Source organism: Aptenodytes patagonicus, chromosome 27, assembly GCF_965638725.1.
Source record: "Aptenodytes patagonicus chromosome 27, bAptPat1.pri.cur, whole genome shotgun sequence".
Taxonomy (NCBI): Eukaryota; Metazoa; Chordata; class Aves; order Sphenisciformes; family Spheniscidae; genus Aptenodytes; species Aptenodytes patagonicus.
This window is the reverse complement of record NC_134975.1, coordinates 1,631,737-1,656,579: the sequence shown is the minus strand read 5'-3', so window position 1 is coordinate 1,656,579 and position 24,843 is coordinate 1,631,737. Positions and strand designations below refer to the sequence as shown.

Here is a 24,843-nt window from a genome sequence, read left to right as displayed (position 1 = left end):
CCTGGTCAGCAGCATTAAGTCGGATAAGAAGGTTTTAGGGAGTATCACTGCAGAAATACCTACACATATTGTTGGTGTATTCCTCCCAGTCAAAGCCCCTAGAGCCGTTATCCAGGAAAGTCTCATTCACATTAATTGGCCATATCACACACTTGTTCCTTAAATTGCCCATAAACAGCTGCAACCCGATCAGAGCAAAGACACTGAGACAAAATACTGTCAAGATCATTACATCTGACAGCTTCTTCACAGACTGAATTAGGGCACCCACAATGGTCTTCAAGCCTGCGGAGAAGAAAACAAGACTAGAAATCACTCCTGTAGAATGAAAAGACATTGAAAATCCAAATACGTACAGTACCTTACAACCGCTACATGGTGGCAAAAGATCGTCGCTAGAAAGTGGCCGGGTTCCTGGGAACCACCACTCGCATTCCGGTTTTTCCACACCGTACAATAAGGGTGATGAATGAACCAAGCTCACCGCTTTCAATGGTGAATCAGCAGTAGTTAGAACAAAACGAAATACCGACGTTCATCCCTGAGAATATCTGAGCCTTGCAGCAGAGGATGCAAAGCGTCCTCAGGAGTCGTTGCCATGAAAGCAGGGCTTGTCTGAACAGAGACGTTAAATTAAGATACACTGCTACAAACCTCTCCATGGACACATTTAGTCGTGTTTAAGCCCGGCTTATTGGCACAAACTACAACAACTTACAAAGATCAAATACCTTTCGAACTGCCTACATCTTAAGTTTCTACTGCTTAACTAAACTGTTTCAGCACTTCCCCTTTCCTTGCGGGAGCTGAATCCTTCATTTAGATGATGGGTTTTGTTACGGGTAGGGCAGGATTTCATCCAGAGTGCTGGCTCTTCGGGTTTTACCAAGGCCGTCAGGATCATTGATAGGCAAGGCTCAATAATAAAAGTAAGCCCAGGCATAAGCCAAGAATCCTGCCGGTTTTCCAAACCAGTCTGGTCTGTGAGAGGAACCATCCGTGAGCTGGGGGAAGAATGCAGCACTAATGCTTTCGGGAGACAGATCTGAACAAGCAAGAATTTGGGATGCAGGAACAATGCAGTATCAGGGCCCTTTAATTAGCTCGTCTGATATTAACTGGGATGATCTTGCATTTATAAATGAGTCGTGAAGGAGGCTGAAGGGGGGGGGGGGAAATCACAGAGCCAGCTGAATTTGGGGCTAGTCAGATCCAAGTCTCTGGCTGAGGCCACGTGAGCATTCTGCAATAAACCTTTGACAAGAAACCTTTCTGTAGCAACAGAAGTTTGATCCATATCAGGAACAAAAAGATTCAAAAATACATAAATAAAAAGGAATTCTTATGGAGGAATTTTTTTTTTTTTTTTTAAATGTCTTTTATTTCAATCTTCAAAACTTTTAATCAATGCCAAAGCCCTACTCCAACACAAAGCAGTTTTTTGCTGTTAGTTCCGGCAGACAAATAACCATGACAACACTCGTTCGCATGCTCATCTCCATTGCTCAGATATGCACCACTCTGCACATGCAGCCATTTACACCAGCGTCCGTGTTTCTGGTTTGTATGTTGCTCTCTCACAGGCATACAAGGAGAACGGGGTTTTGAACCAAGGTGACAAACTGGCAGCAAGAGTGTTCCCAGCCCAGCCACGGGACAAATACAACCTCCACAACCTGCAGCTGAAGCAATCGCCTTCAGGTACGGCAGGTCCAGATTACCCCCGGGTCCTATTTAACGTAGGTGTGTCACAGGCTGGCAATGCGTGGAGACTGACGGCACTAGTAAATTAAAATACCGATAACTCAAGTGCCAATAAAAAGCTTTAGACCACCACAGAGTTTAAGATGGTCTATCGAGCCATAGGATGAAAGCAGTATTTTGATATTTTAGCTCATAGGTGCCGCAGTCTATTCCTGTCACACAAATCTATACAGATCCTCTACCTGCACGGAATTTTATCCAGCGGCATGTAGTATTCTGGCAATATTTCCCATTTTTATCTCGTCTAAAAAACTACACTGAGGACAATTCCAATTATTGATAGAAGATGTAGTTAGCACTCGTCATAACAGCAAGATAATTTTCTCATTAGCTCACCAGAGTGTTAAAATTTCCATTCCATTACACGCGCTGAAGTAGAAGGGGAACCCCTTTATATTTTAATATTAAGCATATTCTAAAAAATCATTTCTGCCCTGAGACATGATAGCACTAAACCCCATAAAGAGCACTCTATGCCTAAGTTAATACTAAATAACCCAAAAGGCTAATTACACAAATGCTTCACATCCCTCACACTGTTAGTCACAAAATCGAGAGGGGAGCGAGGTTTGTGCTTTACCTACGCGCTGCAGGGCCACAGCTGGGGCAGTCCCACCCCAGCGCCTGACTGGGACAACTAACCAAAGTCCTGCCATTTACGGTTCCAGCCGCGGACGTGCGCAGCGTGCCCGTCCCCTCGGCTGGGTGCAGCACGTCAGCCCTTTCAAAAAAGCGTGCAGCAAATCATCCCTTTAGTAAAAAGTACGGCTGCGCTGAACTTAGAGGGGCTCAGATCCACCCCCCTTGCCGTCATTTGAAATAAAACGCCGTTAGTTTTGAGCAGTATGGAGAGAATGATACAAAACTGAACCGTTCCGCGCCTTTCCATAGGAAGACAAGGCATGCTGTCACACATTTAGGAACCAGCTCATTAAAGTTGCATCATCTTCACTTTGCCATGGTTATGAAAGCAAAACACATACGAAACTTATTTTAACGTCGATGCTTTTCTTTGAGCAAGCCAGTTAATACCTGCAGCAGGCTGACAGAACCGCAGCTGCACTTCCAGTCTAGTGCACTGCTGACAGCAATTACCAAATATCTTTTGCGCTTTGTATGTGCGCGGCCAAACATTAAGGAAGGCTAAGTAAGAACATGACTCTAGCATACTCTCATTCCGTGCAGGGAAAGCAGGTGCCACTTAAGAACATCATGCACAACAGCCGTGTACATCTGATGGGTTTAGCAGTCTGGAATGGGGACAAAAGCGATGGGCCCCTACAATTCCATAGTCTCTTTTCTGGCAAACGTATATGCGAGTGTAGCCTGAGAAAGCAAAAGAACCATTACCAGTTAATGCATTAGGAAACAAAACACAAAGAAATAGAAGACCAAAACTCATCAAGTGATTATTTAGGGTGCCTACCTTGAGACAGGTCAAGCACCTGAAAACTGGAAAACTACAGATGACTCAGTGCCTACGAAAATTGAGCTTGACCTTAAAATTAGGGACGCTTTTGAGAAACCGTCTGCACGGGACTTTTCTGTGCAAGAATTCAGGATCGGAATCACGTTCTCAGTCCATAATGCCTCCACGGTCTCTTACAATAAAGGAAGGGCCATTGCTCACCCTTTGACACCCAGACTGAGTTAAGAGTCTAGAAGTAGCTTTGTAAGTGAGGGTCCTGCAAAGTCCAGCTCTGGGGGTGGCACGTGAAATGGGCAGGTCTATGAATTAGGACTTCTGGCTTACCGAGGGCGCGGTCAGTACTTTGGGCCACACGCTATTGCATTAATAGCTGACAACCGGTTCCACTACAACATACAAATGCAAAAGCTGTTCGTGCCAATGCTCCGTTTAGCTTAGTCTCTCTCAAAATGGCAGCACCCACCCTTTCTGAAGACGGGGAGGCGAGCTTACTGTCATTACCTAGAAGACAACCTGCCCCAGATCCCATCTGACTCCGAGCAACTGAAGTAGCCTCATGCAGAAAGGTTTTAATCTTGGTCGGGGTTCGCTCACTTGCTTTACAAACTTATTCCTAGAACAACTCTAGAAACACTGGCGATAATGGGATGACTCGCTGAGCAAGAAACTGCTCAGCCTGAGGAGGAAGGGAGTGCCTGATCCTTTATTCATCTGGAACTAAACTTTAGGCCTGGCTTTCATTTCAGAGGTCAGACAGCCACAGGCATACACAGGGATAAAGAAGTACGGAACAGCAGACTGTTCATCCCGAAATTTGATGGCCCAGAAGCCTTAATTTCAAACTACTCTGTTTATACAGACTGCAAAGCCCATCAAAAATATCCTAGTGCCATTTCTGAGAAATAAAGCAATGCAGGACGGGAGGGGAGATATGGAAGAGAGATACACGCAAGACCAGCCTTTAATGCTTAACGGTTCTCACCTGGAATAACAGAGATAGTTTTCAAAGCTCGGAGAACTCTGAAAGTTCTCAATGCTGAGACATTCCCAAGGTCCACAAACTCTGTGACATATCTGCAATGAGGGAGGTCACACACAAAAAACACAATGACAATACACACACCAAAAGAAAACAACAACTACAGACAAAGCAATACATCACTCACAGGGGCCTGTACCCAACAGCTAACACCAACCGGAGGCCGCCTTACCTGGAATTACAGAAATAGTTTTCAAAGCTCTCAGAACCCTGAAAGTGCGCAGAGCTGAAACATTGCCTAGGTTTACAAACTCTGTTATATACCTGCAGAATTAAACCAGAGTTAATGGCACCGTTGGGGTCACCTTCCTTTTCATATTAGTTGTCTGTTTGTAGGAAACAGCTTGTAACTTAAAATGCTTTAGAACTGGCATTTAAAAGAGAGAGACAGAAAATTTCAGAGCCAAAACACAGTTTAAGTCTCTCCACGCTGCAACCAGCTTGTCCAGGTGCGCGGTTGGACACTTGCATTCTCGCCTATATAGGACTTGAAAATTTAACGCTATCTCTGCAGAAGTTGTTAATTGTAAAACTGTCAAATACGCGAGGAGACTTGGTGACATCACCTCAGTGCAGTGGTTTCAGGTATATTCGCTCCACTTCATGTTTTTAATAAAGCATGAACATCTTTTGCTTTGATTAGTGGCCTTCCTTTTAATCCTTCATGCTTTACTACCTGTTTGCGAGCCACAGGTAGGTATGATTATCCCCATTGTACAGAGGGATAAGCCTGAGATACACAGAGGGCAAGAGGCTTAGTGCAACGTTAGCGGAGTTATATTTTACCACAATTTAGGATAGAATATTTCCTCTGTGCTGTCTGGGGAGAAACACGGTATGAAAAAGCAAAGAAATGCACAATAGTCAAGATCCTTCCTGGTGCAGAAAGGCCTCAAGTGCTTCATAAAACTTAGACCCCATCAGCGGGATTTACATCACGCACCGGCCCTTGACACAAAAAAGGACTGTAGTGGAAGTCTACAGGCAACCTCACTGGAAATAAGGAGGTTACAGAGTTAGATCAGCTCGAGATTTAGCACGTTTCTTTAAGACCAACGCCTTGGGCCTTTCCAAGCTGGCATGCTGGTACTTGGTAATCTCTCGAGAAACAAAGGAAATAACCAATCTGCAGGTTGAGTCCCATCTGTGTGCACAGAACTGGGAGCCTCACCCACACAGGCGTGTGTACACCGCGCACAGCAGATCCCCGTCTATTCGTCTATTCTGAAGTAAAACCAAAAAGTGTCGGTGAGCTACTGGTTGTTTGCCTTTTGTGTACAATGTCCGACTCTTTGCATATAATTTAAATACACAACTAAAAGGCAAGTAGAAAAAGAGCAGAAGCTCGGGAAAATCGACAACCTTGGGTGCAGAATCCAGCCAAAAAAAGGCATTTTATATGATTAAAGCATTTTACGACAATTAAATTCAAGTGCTCTGAACCCTTGAAAATTAGGCTCCTGAGCCTTCCTACATGATCCCTCAGTTTTCATCGGCCGTTGTTGACTACGGGAGCCCAAACATGCACACGTGCAATATTCCAGAAACAAATGTAAAAAGGGGGGGGGGGGGGAATCTCTTCCACCGGCGACTCGGACTACCAGTGGCATACACCCGGTTTTCATCAGCGGTACTAAGCCTAAGCAACAATCAAGGCAGGCCAATAAGGAAAAAAACAGAAATCTAGCGCGCATCTCCTGGTTCAGCTGTGAATTCAGACATCCCCATGAATCCTCATTATCAGACCAATGTAAGCTGATCTGGCACAAGAGAGAAGAATGAGGAAGGAAAATAAAGCGTCTCCTTTTCTGACACTGCACCTTCATCGGAAATGGGTTAATAACTGTTCAACCTTAAGTCGCAGCCCGGGAAATTTTAACATGCAAGCCCAAGGAGGGAAGGAGCAGTAGAGACTAGAATTTAAAGACGTTTGGCTCCTAGTCCCATGCTTAACAGAATAAGCTGCCACTCTGGCATGTGAGCAATCTAGAACGCTAGGCACTATTATAAAGTCTTATATTAATAAAAGCAGTTTTCAGAAAATCGTATTTTTTGCAGCAGCAACCCCACTAACTCCACGGAGCTGCGTTTCAGATCTGTGACCCCGTGTCAGGCTAAAGCTTTCTTTTGGAAAAAAATCAAGAAAGAAATCTTTTGGGGATTCACTTGAGTTTTCCTTGATTTATTTTTTTCCTTACACACCCACCCTCTTCCTAAGGTCTCATCCCCTCCCGTGTGCCACAAATACCTGAAATAATCTGAAAACACAACTTACGCCATCATGATCACACTGAAATCTAGCCAGTTCCACGGATCACGTAGGAAAGTAAAGCCATCTATACAGAAACCTCTTGCAATAATTTTCACAAGTGATTCAAATGTATAAATACCAGTGAATGTATACCTGTTATGAGGAAGAAAGAGAGCTGCACTGAGAAGTTTGCAGAAACGTCGTTTTAGTCACGAAAAAAGATGAATTACAAACACTTTTGTCTAAACAAAGTGGATACAAAAGACGACTTGTATTCATGCTAACGTAAACGCGAGTAGGAACAGATTTCTCAATAGAAGAAAAACAACATTCTGCGAGATTCTGAAAAACACAAGAAGCGTTACTTACTCCACATTCTTCGACCATTCAGGTGGGTTACTAAAAGTCATGAATACACAGTTGGTCAAAATAGTGCACATAATGATCATGCTAAATACTGTAGAACAAAGTCAAGGATCAAAGGGACACTAGCGTGGCTCTTTACATCAGCTTACAGCTCCCTAAAGATCACTGTACTGCAATAAAATTCAACAATTTCCAGCCTATTCTCTGTGGACTACAAATAAGAGCCAAGGTGCTTCCAGCAGTCATGGGAAATAAGACCAGGGGCGACTATATATAAATAGTCTCTTTACGTCACCATTCAATTTATTTTGTATTTTCTGGCATGTCTTAGCAATTCAAAAATCACATGCCTTAATGAAAACGTCTCCCCAAATAATTCCATCTATTCAATTAACATCAAAATATATTGTCTGCTAATATACCCAACAGGAAAGCAGCGCTGCAATCCATGGACACCTAGGATTTAGCTTGGAGAAAACGAATCTTTCCAAACATCTCTGCTCCCTCTGCGCGTTCAGGATCTTGTGTGTCACGTTTGCAGATGGAAGGTGCTGGACTAACTGATTCGAGGAGCGTTGCAGGGACAGCACAAATTGCAGGATTAGAAGTTTGAGTGGATTTTAACTACTGAATTATTAGCAGAATGGTGAAATCCAGGGTCAGATCCAAAGCTGTTTGACTTCCAAAACTGTTCAAGCAGACCCAAATGGATCTTAGACCAAGGCCCAAGACCCACTGCCAGCATCTCGGTCTCAACCTGACAGATCTGCGTCCCTCAGCTGCGTCCCAGCACATCCAGAGGGGAGGAAAATCTACGAGAAATAACACACAAGCCAAAGAAAACGTCCCCAGCCTCAGATCCCAAGTCGACTTTGAAAAGATGGAAAAGCTTTTTCTTCGTATGAGATGGAGGAAGCAAGGATATAGGAGCCTCTAAAACAGCAAATGCACGTGTTGCCGTTTTAGAGTCACTTTCTAAAAATAAACAAACCAACAGGGCAAAGCAGCTCATTCAATATACTACTATTTTTTTTTCCTCTCTCCTAATAACACATGCAGATGACGTTTCTGAAGCCATCGGAGCCGTCTGAAGCCCTGCAGCGGGATGGTTTGGAATAGCCTTGCCATTAGAAGGAAGTTTGAGAGATGCCAAAAGAGCAAGAAATTAGTCAGCGTCTAATTACACGTACGGTATCTTTGGCTCCTTCTCCAGATACTGATTCTATTTAACCGTTTTAGCAGCTAGTTAAAGCTCAACTCCTCTTTATGTGAAGCATAGCCCTAAATCGTATCTGTTCCAAAACATATCAATGTCTGTGCACGGATGGCAGAACGGACACAGACAGGTACAATTTAGCAGGGAAAATAAACGAAAAGTTTACTTGACTGGATGCGTCTAAAGGACCATGCTTTTTCATTCAAAAAAAGCACATTTTTGTGCATGCTCTGAGGCCAATCCAACTCCACCAGGTGCAGAACTGCAATTCACATACACTATTTGAATCGAGCAATAAGACAATAGGTAAGAGATTTTTCAGTGAATATACAAAGGCAAAAATAACTCAGTAATAAAAAGGATATGAATGTATCAAAATTTTAATAGCTATTCTTCTAAACAGATTAAAAGGACTTAAAATGTACAAGGCAGGTGTGGCACTAAATCGGAAGAGTGTTTTCCCTCTGTTTAGTACTACAAAGGTCTGCAGAGAAACAAAGAAAGAAAGAAAAAGAGAGAGAGAGAGAGTTAATGCATGAAAATCAAAGCATGAATTGTACAAAAGAAGACGAACAAATTCCATGGTAAAAAATAGCATTTTCTGCTTTTTTAAAGAATAATCTCCTTTATGAAGCGTTACATACCTACCAGTACATCATGAATAACTACTCCAAGCCATCCATTTTACTAGACACCTCAGACAGAGCAGAAGCAAAACCTCCCATCCAAGAGCGCACGTTTTCGTCACGCGAGGGTAGGAGCACTATTATCCCTATCTAACAGGTAAGAACCGAGGCCCAAGGCAGCTAAGGACCACAGATTCAGGAGCAGAACTGGCGGCCGAACCCAGACTTCACGCCATTGCCCAGTGCACAAGACCATCTTTATGGCAGTGTTCGTGTAGCCTGCGCCTCCTTCCCAAACCTCGCTAACAGCTACCACAACGAATCGTGTTTTTACAAGACAGCACCTCACCTGCAAAGGAAGATTGACAGGTAAGCAGAAAGAAAATCTCATGGTAGAGCCCCCCACCCCAGCAGACACGAGTCAGGTACCCATCGTCCCCACTCATTGGCAATTCTGAGCACGTTCCACGCTGGTGCACCAACTCCAGGCAGTCGTGTGCTCTCATTGCCTCTAATTAGCGAGATGTTAAGGTTCGCTGCTTTATACAGAACCTGTGGAATGAATCATGTGAACGTGAGGCAGAATCGATCTCATCTCTCCATCACCAGCCTTAAAATACAGACCCGCTATTTCGTCTCCCCGCTAGCGAACATGCACATCAAAAAGCACCGGGAGAATCACACGCAGCCATCTGGAGAGGCAAAATTAGAACTGTGGTTGCTTAATACCAGCACACTCAATGCATCTACTACTCACTCAACTTGAAGGGAAAAAAGCAATTTGTGTGCACTGGAAAGCTAAAGCCCTTTCCCTGGCACCATTTTCCCATTCCACATTCCCTCCGGGATGCTGCAGCATCCGGCTGAACCCCAGACCGCTGCAGGGGAAGGGAGCAAAGCCGGACTCGCGGCAGGCTCGGTCCCCGGCACCAGCCCACCGTTTGGCACAGCCCCGAGCCTCCCGGAGTCCAACACAAGGGAATCCACGAGGGCTTTCTGCCAACGCAGTCACTGTGCTTCCCCAGGAGACTCGCTCTTGTGAAATTTGTCATTTCCCTCCTAGTAAGTGAAACAACGTATTTTAGCTCATTTGGCTAAATTAGACTATTGAGCAGTAAATTATTTGAAAAGGAAATCAAAATCCGATTGTGGCTCAGCACCGAGTGCAAAAGATTAGTTAGCATAACCACTAATGTATCTCCCAACAAAAGCACTTTAAAAACAACCCTGGACAGCTCTTAAATTGCAGCATCAAGAATTAATGAACAGATTACCTTGGCATGTAACAATATTCTAAAAGGCCTTAAGTTTTTCAAAATTGCAGATTACGGAGCGGTCAAGGGACACCCGCTTTTAAGAACCAGCTGCCCCTCCTTCCCTGACACCACAAACTTCCCGAGACTCACATACCATTCATTTTTAAATCTCCTTTCACTGCCCCCTGCAGAGGCTTCGGAGCAGGATACCCGTCACACTGGGATGCTCGCGGGCTTCAGTTGTGTCCCTAGCACAACACTGAGCCCTCAACTCTACCACAACTTTTAAGCAATGAAATCTCCAACGTGACTGTACTGAACATTACGTGGGCACAAGGTGAGCTGGACAAAGACAGAAATTCCCCCAAAACCCCATGCAGTGGTTCTGTGAGGTGACTCGGTTTCATTATGCCTCCGTTTCTACCCGGGACAAACCACTGTGCAGGAGCCCTGTGGTTTGCTCAGATACAGCTCAGCAAGCCAGAAGTAGAATCATAGAATCATAGAATCATTGAGGTTGGAAAAGACCTCTAAGATCATCGAGTCCAACCGTCGACCCAACACCACCACCCACTAAACCATGTCCCTAAGTGCCTCATCTACTCGTCTTTTAAATACCTCCAGGGATGGGGACTCAACCCCTTCCCTGGGCAGCCTGTTCCAATGTTTCACCACTCTTTCAGTAAAGACATTTTTCCTCACGTCCAATCTAAACCTCCCCTGGCACAACTTGAGGCCGTTTCCTCTCGTCCTGTCGCTTGTTCCTTGGGAGAAGAGACCGACCCCCACCTCGCTACAACCTCCTTTCAGGTGGTTGTAGAGAGCGATGAGGTCTCCCCTCAGCCTCCTTTTCTCCAGGCTGAACAGTCCCAGTTCTCTCAGCCGCTTCTCATAAGACTTGTTCTCCAGACCCCTCACCAGCCTCGTTGCCCTTCTCTGGAAGTAAAACCATTCTTCACGGGGAGACACAGGCACGTGCGTGCTGCTTCACAGACGTAAACCAACCCACCGACTTTAGACCTGTACTGGAAGAGCAAGCCAGGCTCAGTCGGGGAAGGTGGACGTAAACTGCTCTATCCGGAGGGTCAGAGACTGTTTGCCTTGGCACGCTGGAGTGACTACATGGAAACATACATTTTCAATAGCTGTTTCACAAGGATCGACCCAGAAGTTTGGCATTCCCTCTTGTAATATAAGCTGTTTCATCCAATGATCAGGGCAGTCGCCTACCAAACGTGAACCCCACGTTCTGCTTGCCGGCTTGGTCCTTCATCTATTACATCACCTTACATAAGGCAACTCCTTGTTTTCTCTGCCATGCTCTGCCCAGCTTTCTCTTTTTAGACCACAGTGCTTGTTGAACTTACTCCTGTCTATAAAGCCCATCGTACCTGGGCCTCTCAGTACAACCGTAACACAAATAAGGTGCCGTACATTCCAGTCCGCTCATCGATTCCGACGGTTCCGAGATCCGCTGCTCCAGTTCCGCTGTGTATCTTATAAAATCCTGGGTAAATCTCCGCTTGGCCTTGTCAATAGAAAGAAGAGCGCAAAAGCCAAAAAGTGTTTGGCAATTTAAAACCTTATCTTAGTTTTATTTTATGTTGCTGATGTATTAAAACTCAATTTCAAAATGGCTGCACGCTCTTAAAACGTTTGCTGGTTCAGGTCCAAGAACATCCTTAAGCCCTTTTAAGGCCTGCTGAGGCAAAGCTCAAAACTCAGAGGAAGGTGATGCCTGGAGAAAGGCATTTTGCAGTCGTCTTCTAAGAGAAGAAGTTTGGTTGAACTTTCAAAAGTCTCAGTTTGTTGTTAAAGAGCTGTGAAAAAGCCTCTGTCCACTTTAGTTTTCGTAAAGTTGGCTGGGAATCTACGCTTTACAGAAACCTTAGAAACAGTCCTCATATAAAAAGAAGTAAGATCACAAAAGATGAGTCTTCTCTAAATCAATGTGCAAAGTAGCGCATTTAAAGAAGCTATGCTGGAGAGCGTGGCAGACTGGATCAAGTGATGGCAAAAAGCATTCCAGTTATATGAAGATTTAAAATACTCTTGCTTCGTGCAGGTTTTACATCAAGCATTTCTGTAATGGCTGAAAAGTGAGGAGGAGTGGGCAGAAGATTTAAGAAGAAAACAGCTTTATGAACAGCCTAAGAACATATGGAACCATATTCCTACGGTGGTAACTGATGACTGCCTTACTCTCAACGTTAAGCAAGAGAGAGCGACGACTTTCTGATGACACCCTGAGCAAGTTACTTTAACATAGCTATTTTAAAAATTAATTTGCAGGGAACTCTGGCACCCTGTAGGCTGAAGAAGTATATACAGAATTAAACGTCAACGCAAAATACTTTTCAAGTCTGTTTTGGCTCATAGAGGTGTACTTCTTAATACAGAAAACACATTATTTAATATTTATTTTTCCATCCCCCCCAAGCGGGGACAAATTTATTCTTTCTTAGTCACTTATTCTTCACCACTGAAAAGCTTATGGGGAAAGAAGTATCTGCCACATTTTGCTCTTGCTTTAATCTCGTTTCAAGCCCAACATAGGAAAAACTCTTGATATTTTTTGAAATTTATCAAATAAAACATTCCTGAAAGATATATTTTAAAAAAATAAATATTGTTCAACGTGCAATATTGAAAAAGCGATCTGGATTTAGGTTTTAACGACATCGCAATCTGCCCATGTAAGGAAATTCATTCTGCCTCAGAAGCGGAAATGATTCTCCTCCTTTCCACTCATCACCAGTGGGTTGCAGCTATTTAGGTGACTGCAGCAGAGGTTCTCTCACCTCCCGGTCCGTGCCACACTCGGCACACCCTGATCACAGCACGAAAGCTCTACTTGCTACGGCAACGCTTAGGACGGGATGCAAGTAGTACCGTTATCTGTCGTCTCATGGAAAGCCGTACAAACAACTCCGTTACGCTTTGCCTTCCATCCAGCACCCAGAAAGGACTGGGGAAGACGCCTGACGGGGATTACACTCTCCCTTCTCCATTCTACCATGACAGCAGGGAGGATAGCTAGGAAGGGCACGCTTACTTTTCCTGCTCCTTTTAAGCCTGCTGGAGAGATGGAGCGGAAGAAAAAATACCATTAAACATGCAAGACCCAGAAAAGGTAATTAGCTCTTGAAAGTAAGGATAAAAGGCTGATGTTTGAGATGGTCCCGATTCTTCCCTCTGTTTCAGTGACTTCACTGAAATGCAAAACCCATTAACGGTATCTTGACCTTCTAGGGCCATTACCTTGCCCTACAGAAGTCATAAGCGAAGGCTCCTTGAAGCACATGCTAGAGCCAGACGTGCCTCCCGCAAGCTGGTCTCTCACATCCCTGTAATTTAAAGTGTAATTCCCTGTAATTTTCCTAGGTCCACGCAGTCAAGGTGACATTCTGGACCGGAGGGCCCATTTCCAAGCCGTGCATGTGACTTGACGAAGTTGCAAGTCACTCCATTGGCACATACGCACTAGAAAGATCCTCAGGTGCTCATCTGCAAGCTATAGGTGACCTCAGACAATCCCACTCCAGCCTCAGATGTTCACGGATGTATAGCCAGCCTTCTACAACTGCAGGGTTGATTTTTCCATTGAAATCAATCCACCTAAGCTTATATATGGCCTCAATTCCCAGAATACTCAGGGATCTTCTACTACCTCGTAAATGGAGCCACTGCAGGAGCAGTAGCACCTTTACCTCGTTCTGTAGCAAGTACGAGATTCATACTGAGTGAAATGGAAGTTACTTGAGGAAAATGACCACAACCTGGCAAAAGTCACGTTCAAGGGGAAAGAACAGGGCGAGGAGTTGTTTAGTAGGAGTGATAGCCCAGGCCATAAATGGAAGAAAGAGAGGTCTAAAAGACGGAACAACATTAAGAGAAAAAGAAATACTAATGGGGTTGCGGAAATAAAAGAGGATGATGGTCCTTACCTCTTGCTTAAGCAAACACTGAAGGAAGACTAGACTATGAGGCAGTCAGCTGCTTTGCTTTCATTGCTAGGGATGCTCCATAGGTGGCTTTCCTGAATTTTGTTTGCACATGTAAACAGGGCAGTTCGTGTACCTGCCTTTTGGGTTTTTTAATTGAAATATTTCAGGTTTCCACAACAAATATCATGGGCAAGTGCTGCCTCTACCACGTGCTTCAGGCCAGGAATTGGAAGGTGATTACTGTTTGCAAAACAAAGAATCATGAAAAAATTCTCTCTGGTACTTACATAAAGACAAAAAGGAGTTAAATTAGCTCCCAAATCTGCTAGCTGTGAGCAAAGGGACTTTCCCGGTTCTCCTAAGAGTCAGCACTCCCATTTTGCAAAATCAAACCGAGCAGAGAAAAGAGAAGTAGCTCGCACAAAACCATCGCTTGCAGGGCTGGGCTCCGAACCCCGGAGTTTTGACTCCCTGTACCATGGTTCTGTTTCTAGGTCACACTGTTTCTCCTTTAAATATCAGTTAACAGGCCATTGGAAAGTTCAGCTTCTCAGTTAAAATGCAGTTTCAGTTTCCTTAGATAAACCGAGATCACTGTGTCCTACTGCAAGGAAAAGCAACTAGCTGATTTGTTCCTATGCCGGCTGTACGTCTAGCTTTAAAAGAAAAGACCTATGATGCAAAGCCTTCTGGCAAATGCTGGAGAGGGGGAAAAAAATCTTGGAAAACTTCCCATGATTCCAGCAGATTCGCAATTCCTGATGATTCAGAGAAGGGCCTTTTTTAATAGCCTTAAAAAAATTCTTTGTGGGAAGCCACCGACTATTTGAAGCAGCAAAGAAGTAGCACACACCTAAGCTATCGCCATACTGAAGTGGATGCAAAAGAAACAGAGCCAGTAGAATGTTAATCCAGTGTTTATGGGAAGAGCAAGGCTCCTTTCACAGAACAGCAAGTACGAGGTTGGCAGGGCTGCGCGAGTTTGTCTCCCATCTCCAGAACCTTCCCCTCCATCTGCAGCTGCTCCAGCTCCGCGGAGAGCTCGCATCTCCGCACGGCAGGCACACCGAGCGAGCAGAAACTCTGCAAGCGGCTACATGCAGAAACGTACGGCTCTCTTCTGGAGACGTGACAGATGCCTTCAAAGTTGGGAACGCGGCTTATTTTTCTCTAAAAATGAAAGACTTATTAATAGCATTGTGTTGGGGGGCAAATATGGAGACAGATAAAGCGTGAGGGCTAACGGGGTTCCCTTCTGCCTCCTACTTCTGGTGGAACATTGAGACAACCAAGAAGCCTTTGCCCAATGCTCCAGGACATGGCGGTGCCCACTGCCCTTTCAGCACTGCTCACCTATTTTAGCTAGAAAGAACGTGGCCCAGTTCTCCCACGTACACCGTCCATTCAACTACGTGAACACAAAGAGGGCACAAAACACTCCTGCTTGGATTTGCAGCGACATTTCGTAACGCCTACTTCGGTTGGGTGCAAGTGGCCACACACAGCCAAAGAGATCCTCGGAACTGCTCTTCAGCTATACGTCTCTCTTCCACAGCCTGCCCACACCAAAGCCAGGCAACTCCAGGTTTGTTTAATAAAGAGAAAGTATTTGTTTAGTGAAGAGAAAAATGTTTCTGAGGGCTAACGTAAGCTACCTTCTTAGCAGCAACGGCAGCTGTCAATCCATTTCCTTAAGTACAACATCCACCTGAGCACCAGTCTGCCTGGTATCCAACACATACACAAATCACCGTATTTCGAAGCCCTGTTCTGAGCTGGTACCCGTGCTCCTAGCACCACCGACACGACAAATAAGCATTAAATTCACTAGTGTAAATGCAGAAAAGAATGAGCAGCGATACCCAACGTCAGCAGCAAATTCAGTTGATTTCATGTGAATAATGCCCTGCCAGTCACAGAATCACTTCTGGGTCTGGCAAGAAATGTCTGCCCCAACACAAAGTCATAAAACATTTTGTTACCCGTGACAACTTACTGATTTTACATGACAGCCGTTCTACCCAAGTTTTGAATGGTCACATCGCAACTGTTGTCGCATATACGGTCAAACCTCCAGCTTCTCAAGTGGCACAGCTAAGCCTGAGTTATAGATGGTCATTATCTCAGCTTATTCAAATTAAATTTCTATCAAAGAAAGCAATGAAATTAAACAGTAGAAAAGAACCTCAGTTTTAAGTCATCTAGCCTTCTAAGAAAATCAGTGATCATGCTCTTCCGTATTTCACCAGTAGAAGGTCCCTCCCCTCCATTTCCAGCATAGTGTTTGCTTACTCACCACCTCCCTCACGACACCACTTCATTTCTTAATACACCTCGGCACCCATAAATGCCCCCTGCCATACCACCTTAATTACACAGACAAATGTTTTAAAAATAAAAATTATGAAGATGAAAGCGAGTTAATTAGTTTATCTCCCTTCTTTTTTGTCATGATTCTATATCCCACTGCTTCATAACAATCAAATTCAGACTGAATTCCATGCAAGTAATGAAATACACACTTAAAACCGTTACCGTCACCCCTCAATTAAATTCTTCTTATTGCCCTCATGGTTCAAATTGGCACATTAGCACAACTTCATCTATTTTTAGTTTCCAGACCTTGTTCTCCTAACTCCGTCCAAGCAGCTGCTTCAAGATTGATCATACAATCTCTATTAAACCTCAAAGAAAAATATATAACAAAACAAAACAAACAAACAAGCCCCATCCAAAGACTCCATTCTTTGTCTTCTACTTAAACCATACCCAAACCTGCAATTTCCTAAGAAAAAGGCGGTTTAGCGACGTCTTTCTTGCAGACTCACTTTCTGGGTCATATAATAAGGGTCAAAGTCCTCCAGTGGTACAGCAACCAGGCCTTTTGGGATGTCCCCGTAGATGAAAGGCAAATTCTTCCCCGCCTCAAGGTCACTGTTTGGTTTTGGTTTGCTGTCTTCATCGTCATCCCGGTGGCTGCTGTCTTGCTTTGGACGCTGCTTCTTTTTTAATTCTGCAATGTGTTTCTCAATGTTAGCCAGAGACTCCGGAGTGAAGGGTTTAAAACTATCAGGGCCTGGTGGTGCGAGCAGCCGTGCTGCCATCTTTTCATCCTGCAGCAGCTTCTTTAGTTATGTTGCACCCCGGACAGGTCAGCTCTGCAGGAGAGCAAACAGCACAGGCAGAACAAAGTCAGTCACTGCAAAAACAGACAGACAAGCATATAGCATTGAAGATCCAAAGGCAACTCTGGTCTTCAAGCCCTCACAGAGTGAGGCAAGCAGACCTGCTGCTTTTCAGTCCCGATACAAGCTACAGGCAGATGCACATCAAGTGCTGGACACTGGGTGAACCTGCCCGTCCCTGCCCGCCGCGCCGCTTCACCCAGGCTTAACCACACAAGCAGAGACGGCACGCAGACCTGGATCTCCAACAGCCACGCTGGCGGCTATCCTGATCTGGCTGTCTCCTGAACACAAGCGCTATTCTAGACTACAGAAACCCTTCTGAAAAGCAACTTTATCAAAAAAAGCAAAAATTATCCTACCAGTCATTGCTCTCTAGCAACCTGATTACTAGACAAAAATTCCAAGTCAGCTCTATTCCCAGGGTCGGGACAAGGTGTTCAGCCTTGTCTAAAAAGGGTTGGGTATTAGGACATTCCTTACCTGCTAACAAGGCGTTTAGCAAAGCGCTCCCCTCAACACAGCACAGAGGAGGAGTAACTCGGGGCTGGGTTTATGAGAGCGCGCAGTAGCCAACATCAACATGCACGGACTATGCTGAGCTCTGTTGCAAAAAAAAAAAAAAAAAAAAAAAAAAAAAGCTCCTTCGTGCCCTATCAGACATTATTGCAGTTAAGGAGACGTTTCCTTGATGACTTCAGCATGCGTTGGAATAGGTGTGCCAGGGAGCACGCTGAACGCTTCTTTAGGTAGGACCAAGACTTCAGGGGGCTCACCTCTTTCTACTCCGGAGCACGCCACATCTCCGCTACGGGAAGTCAAATCTCACCCTTTCGGTTTACATATACATAAGTATCAAGGTTTCTATTCATTTCAAGCCCTAAGAATGAAATAATCTTAAAAGACTTTCACCAAGTACAATAGTAATTTCTGGAAGTTACATTTCTATAATATGTCGTCTTTGCATCAGACGCAACGCAAACGAGCACTTCTCCATGATAAAAAGAGAAGAAAAGGGAAGCGGACGAGGTACAGAAGCACGGCTGAGGAAGACCTCGCAGAGCTTCCAACCTGCCAGGGAGCACAGACCTCCGACAGGATTTTACACTGTCCCTGCAAAGAGCACCTCGCTCTTCCCCCCACTCCTACAAAAGAGAAGAGCTGCGAGGAAGTTCGTTTATCTGAATCCAGCCGCCTACAAACCCTCTGCAGCTTTGCACCTTTTGCCAAGCTCTCGGCTCGAGAACCAGCGACAAGAATATATTGCATTTCTGAGCTACTGGTACCTCCTCAAGCTTTTCACACTCCAGGAGGAGGCCGAGAGAGGAGAGGAATTACAGAAACCCTGCACTGATGCAACAGCACTGCAGTACTGCAGGCTGGAATACAACCCAGCCCTGACACGGCTTGGCACTTCAGGGAGGAACCCAAACACCAAAGTGGCAACGAATTCCAGAGGAAAGGCAAAATAACTACGAGAGTACAGCACAGAAAGAATCCAAAAGCTTGGCGGGATAAGGTCCCTTAAGTAAGGAAAAAAGATCACCAGTAAGGTCAGATCTTTTAAGCTAACACGCACACAGCATCAAAATACATATTAAAGATTTGGAACCTCTGAAAGAAAAATGACTTTCAAATTCCTTGAAAACTATGATATAGGAGTGAATCATTAAAATTCAGCTATTTTAGCATGATGTTAGCCACCAATGGTCTTTACAGCCCTTGGCTTTGAAGACTGTACTGTATTCATGTGGGAAGAGTTCACAGAAGCCAGAGACATCACCAAAACGGCGGCACGCTCCCATCCGCACGGACGAGCTGGGACACGTTTGCCCAGCCTCCGCAATGGGCACGCTCCGAAACCGAGAACCACGACCCTCCATGGATCGCGGTGGACTTCACGAATAAATACAGCACAGAAATAACAGAGTCCTTTCTTTTAAAAATACCCGGAGAGCCCAGCCTTTAATGTAGTACCTGGGGTATTTCCAAAAGGCAGAACACCTAGTGCAAAGTATCCTTCCAAGTGATTTCAGGTTACTCCTCGCAACTGCCTCACTCCAGCTGTGACACTGCCATTTACACGCTTTCTGAAGGCTCCGATTCACATGCAAATCTGAAGCTGCACCACACGTGTAGAACTTAAACCCTGTTTCCATCTCAGGTTTTCTTTGGAGATCCAAAAAACTTAAGTATAGATCTCCCTCCTTGTGTACCTACTCAGCGTAGCCTGGGCTGGGATTCTTTTCATATAAACTTGACCAGGTATTTCTAGAGCAATAACAACAAAGACTCAAAAAAGATGGCAAGAGGGGGAAAGAAAAGCCAGTATCTTGGTCACATTATCTCTAGAAACATCACAGAATAGCTTGCTGATATTAAGGAAAAATTAATTTATTCTATTCTTGCAGCATTTGCATGCATTTAATTACCAAATTTCCCACATACTGTGAAACTATATAGCAGCATTGGGGATGTGGTCTAATTGAATGGCACAGATAAATATGTAAGGCCTGAATTTAGAAACCAAAGTAGCTCAGGGACACAGCATAAAAAAGGGGAAAAAATGAAGGCACAAATGAATGCCTGATTCGTATGCACAATTACACAACCGGCAACTGGAAGCAACCAACTAATCTGCTACGTGGCCATTTAAGAAACAAAACCAAACCAACGAAAAACCGAACAATCTCCCCCCCGACCTGGTGCACACCGGCACGTCACAGTGGCTTTGCAAAGATCCTGTCCGTTAGTAAATCGAGACACGCTCTGATGCCACACCGATAAACCAGGTGACACGTTTGCCTCACGCTACTTATTCTCATTGTGTTCACACACGGTGCAGACTGTTCGGCTGCTGAAGTTGCAAGAAGCAATCGCTTTTGTTTCAGCATTTGGCACTTACTCGTAGGGCTGTAACTTCCTTGACAGCAACACGTAAGAGTGACCTGGGGCTTCCACTTCTTGCGAAGTTCTCGCCTGTCCTGACTTCAGTTGTTTTCCCGGCAAATTATCCCATATTAAGATAATGGACAAAACTAGGATGTAAACTGGAAGGACGGGAATGGAATGTTTCTTTAACTCCTTAAATCAGACCCATACAGCAGCTTTTTTATCTTCGATAGCACACGTTCTTACGATGACGGGTTGTGCTTTGCAGCTCCAACAGCCAACCCTTCATCTTTACCTTTACTCAGCTTACACAGACATGACTACCCCGGATATCTCGGAGAGCTAGTTTTATTTAAAAAAAAACCCAAAACCTACAGAGAAATCGCTTGGAAAGCCTCGGTTACGGAGCCCCACCGAGCTCTCCAGGCTCACGTGACAGCGCAGGGCAGGCTGTACAGCGCCACGCGACCAACGCACCTGCGGCCCCTTCTGCCAGCAAGGAGCAGCGGCTAAAACTGGACGTGTGGAGCATTCCAGTTGTTACAGGAGCAAAAAATGGTGAGAGTATCGAGGACTTCCGCTTTCAAGATTCACTGTTTTTCTCAGTAGGAAGAAAAGAAAACCTCAATAACAACAAAAAAATTTCACATGAGGATGCAATACTGTTTCTTCAACAGACGCCAGCAGTCACCACGGGAGGGGTTTTTCAGTATTCACTGGAAGAACAGAACGAGTTTAGAGTGCACGAACATCTGCTAAAAAAAAAAAACCAGAAAAATCCCCCCCAAACCAGCCACACAGAACGAGGGTGCCAGCACATCTGCCTCCTGGGTCAATTCAGGCTCCAGTCTGCCCGTTTCGGTAAAACTTTCCGCTGTAGAGGCCTGTGTGGGAAGCACAACCAAGAGGGCGAGCTGGTTTTCATTCCTTTTCCTTTTTTGTGTATTTAAACTAGTTACTAGAGGGTATTCAAAAAACATCGGGCATTATCTAATTATTTGATTTTTTAAAATAAAACTACTACTTAAAGACCTTTACTAAAATTAGTCTTTACCCACATGTTGACTGAATGAACAGATATTAAACTACCTTCATCCTGAAGATCTCAGGATTTAAGTAGAAAAGTTTCTCTGCAGAGAGAGGTAGAGAGACATAGAAAGGGAAAATAATTCATCCAAGGTCACCTGGAAATCAGTGGCAGAACTGGAAGCTGATCACAAGCACTGGGCCTCTCCCAGGCTCCAATCCTGTTAACAACGGGCCGTATATAACGGCCTCCTCCTTCAATACTGTCCCCAGCCACCCACCCGGTGCAGCCACCTTTGCACCTGAGAGCGAGACAACTCCTTCGTCTCACAAGTACCTGCCCTGTTTCCCACCCGTGTTCTGGGAGAGCTGGGTGGCTCGTCCGCACCGCTGTCAGCGAAGGCACGTCTGCTCTGCTGAAGCACGGCCTGGGCTGCTCGGCACGGCCAGCTGCTTCAGGCTAAAAACCCTGTTCATTTTATTTTACAGCTGAGTACGGTCTTGTCGGGATACACAGAAACTGGTAAGAGTAAATGCTAGAATTTCTTTTGGCACTTTCCACATTTGATTCTTCAACCTCTAACAAGAGAAACATTTTGAAAATTGCGGCAAAGACTCACCATCCAGGCGGAGTCGGAGAAGAGGGTTCGTGCTTTACCGGGCTATGGACAACTGCATCAGGAACGACACCGCGCTGCTGGGGATCAACAGGGCAGCTCCCAGCGACTTCGGGGGACTCAGGAATTTGTCCCGGTCACCCGGAGTTTGGTGCACAGACCTCCCTGGGGCCAGCTTGCATCTCTACACACACATTTTTCAAAGATCGAAGATTTTACACCAGAAAAAATGCTGTACTGAGGTGCCCAGTTGCAAAGACTTAATTATTTTTTTCTAAACGCTCCCAGCAGTCCATTTACTGGTACATTATGAAATATTCTAATAAATTATTCAAGCTGATTGTCAAAATAAATTAAAAAACACTTTTGAGGCAATATCTTTGCTTTAATACATTTCTTCATTTATTCATTTGTAAGATTCAGCCGTTCACAGCACGTCTTTCAGTTCCTTCAAGAGAGAGACCTTCTATGTGAATTTTTGTATAACCCACACAGACACACGTGGCTTTTGATTTGAACGTGCAGGGTTGGGGCAGAAAGGAAAACATAGTGTAGACGAGCAGCCCTCTGAAATTCTACTGCATGAGAGCCGAAAAAGCTCCAAGCCAAAGCAAATATCCGTGCATGAGAAAATCCGTGGCTGGAAATGGCCTTCGGAAGAACTCGCCGATCTTCTCCATCTGCAGTAAATTCTGCGTGTCTAGACCAGGCCAATTTTATCAATGAAAAGGTACAGCAATACAACTGGCTGAGATGCAGGAGGAACCTTTCCCTTCGGAAAGCTCTCGTGTCACATTTGATGCTATAAAGCGGCAGGAAAAGGAAATCTTTTCACTTTCAAGCAATACTTATTGTTTTGCTGCCGGTCATTTTCCCCACCCTATGTAAAACGTTGCAGAAGTTTCCCAGGCACTCGCCTCCGAGCAGAGCTCAAGGGCAGACTCCGGACAGGGCAAGAAAGCCGTTATTTATGCTCTTGAAAGAGCAGTGGCAGAACTGAACTTGAACACACACCTCTAAAGGTAAAAAAATGAACAGAAATGCAGGGAGGAGAGAGAAGCACAGTAGCAACCAAAAGCAACAGAAAAATATTAGAAAACACACTAATATTTAAAGATGCTTTAACAAAAACCTGAGAAACGGAAGATCTAGTGATGTGGGCTTTTTCAATCCCTACCAGTAGCTGTATGACTTCTGTAACGTCACTCAGTAAGTTACAAGAACCAAAACCAGCTAACCCCAGCTCTCCAGTTCCCTGCGTTAGCCCTTACTCAGAGCTGACGTGCATTTACCACCAACCTCCCGTAGGAACCCGGAGATTCATACAGACCAAGCAAGCTGAAGGACAGCACTTCAACCTCCCCTTTTTAAAGCCTAACTTCTGAGCAAAGAATTCTTCAAAACAGTTATGGTGCAATAGTTAAGACGCTAACCCAGACTTCATTCCTTGTTCAATTCATTCAGCCTATCAGTGACCCATAAAATAGGAGCGAGGTAACAGTTATTCCATACAATAATTTTGGAGGAATTCATTTAATGTTGTGGAGCACTCCAACGGTATGATTACAAATGGTACAAATGTGGACAAATATGAAGGGAAGGAGAATAAATGACCCCCTTCTAGTGCTCCGCTCTTACACAACACAGATCTCGGAATTTCTGCAGTGTTCTGGAATACAACCCAGGCAGGCCCGGTGTTTCCGTACGGCTGCCTGAGTTATGCTGTCTTCATCTTTTCTTATCACCCCGTGCATATCTCATCTGAGCAGACAAAAATCACCCCCCCCCTAACGTCAGCTGCTCCTAGTTGTCTTAACATTACCAGCCTGCTACTGATTCTGCCAGAGAGTCAATAAAAAGTTCACCTCCTGCTGGAAACGCCACTGGACCTCCGGTTTCTGGAGTGCTTTCCCACTCAGGTGAAATATATCTCACACTGAAGGGCCGATGCATCACTTGAGTCACGTTAAATCACTAAGGTTGATTAAATCCACAAACGGCCTGAGGATCAGGTATCCGGCTCCGCACCTTCATAACGCCAGGCTGCTTTAGTTAAGAGTTAGGCTCCTTAGAAGCAGTCTGATTTGTAACGATATTGAGCATTGACACCTCTTAGATTTCCACAGAACTGCTGGGAATTCAACATGCCTGGAAATAAAGACAACTTTTCATTATTCTTGTCTTCAGAATAACAATATTCTTGTCCAGCATTAGTTACAGAAACAATTGAGTTTATGCCTGGGCATGCCCTTAGCCATGAAAAGAAAATTAGGTAAGTTGAAGCACTGGCGACAGATACGTAAGCGATTTGTGATGAGCTTCAACTGCTCTGTTTTTCAAGTATCCTTCCTCAAATCCCAATGCCAGAAGTGTCATCGCAATGGCCAAAGAGAGCTAGATATTGCTGAGTTTGCCCCAACAAGCTGCAGGAGCTTCTGACCCCAAGCAAGCACCACCTCCTCCCTCAGGAGTCAAGCTGAACGGTTTCCAAGCATGCCCAAACACACAGAAATGAGTAGCTGCCTGCATGCACGCTTCATTTGGTTTTAAAATTCATATGGGGAGTTCCAGTAAAAATAAGTAACAGCGTAAACATATCAAGAGAGAAAGGAGAGAGAGGAGAGAGAGGAGATGGCTTTCAGCCATTTTCAATATTTTCTGCTCCCTGCCTCTCTAGCAATGAAGGTTTTATTTTTGTAACTTTAAGACCACTACCTGTAAAGTTCTCAACGCGTTATGTGCCATTCAACAATGAAAAACATTACTGCTTTTTTTTGTTTTTTTTTAAATCCTCCTGGAATTAACTGCTCGGAATACTTTACTTATAAACTCCTCACACCTTTCTGCTAGCACAGGAGCAGTGTGAGTAACGTGGAATGGGACTTTGAGGTCTTCAATAGCAAGATTTTTGCGTTTTGAAATGGCTGTTTTCAGAAAGGAGCAATTTCACAGTTTTGCTGCAGTCCCTGCCGGCTACTCTTTCTACTTAAAATATCCTGTACGCTGATGTGCTCCATTAGGCAGGAATAATACCTTGTTACAGGACAAGGCTGAGGGAAGAGAAGGCAGAAGTTATTCTAACTTTGGAACAGTATTTAAAGACAGTCTTTCGTAAGACAGAAGTTCACGCGAAGTGTCAAAAGCCAGTCTTGAATCTGAGCTAATGTCAAGGAGGATTTTCAACACACCTCTGCAGCAGTAAGCTACCTCGCCTTTACTGGTGTTCTCC

General features: G+C 44.6%; 1 protein-coding gene across 4 annotated transcripts in view; it reads right to left on the bottom strand.

The window, feature by feature from the left end:
* Positions 1–24,843, bottom strand: part of SCN8A (sodium voltage-gated channel alpha subunit 8) — a 60,566-nt gene that overhangs the window by 32,158 nt on the left and 3,565 nt on the right. The window contains exons 2-7 of one of the 4 annotated variants that reach the window (XM_076360507.1): positions 16,723–17,052; positions 8,431–8,549; positions 6,853–6,942; positions 6,508–6,636; positions 4,176–4,267; positions 64–285 (exon numbers count right to left, since the gene is read on the bottom strand). In XM_076360507.1, coding sequence (XP_076216622.1) covers positions 64–285; positions 4,176–4,267; positions 6,508–6,636; positions 6,853–6,942; positions 8,431–8,549; positions 16,723–16,998 — 928 coding nt within the window. In that variant the 5' untranslated portion in view covers positions 16,999–17,052. Of the gene's footprint in view, positions 1–63; positions 286–4,175; positions 4,268–4,404; positions 4,497–6,507; positions 6,637–6,852; positions 7,052–8,430; positions 8,550–16,722; positions 17,053–24,843 lie in introns of those variants that run through there. The other 3 variants (XM_076360504.1, XM_076360506.1, XM_076360505.1) reach the window with 3 other exon arrangements.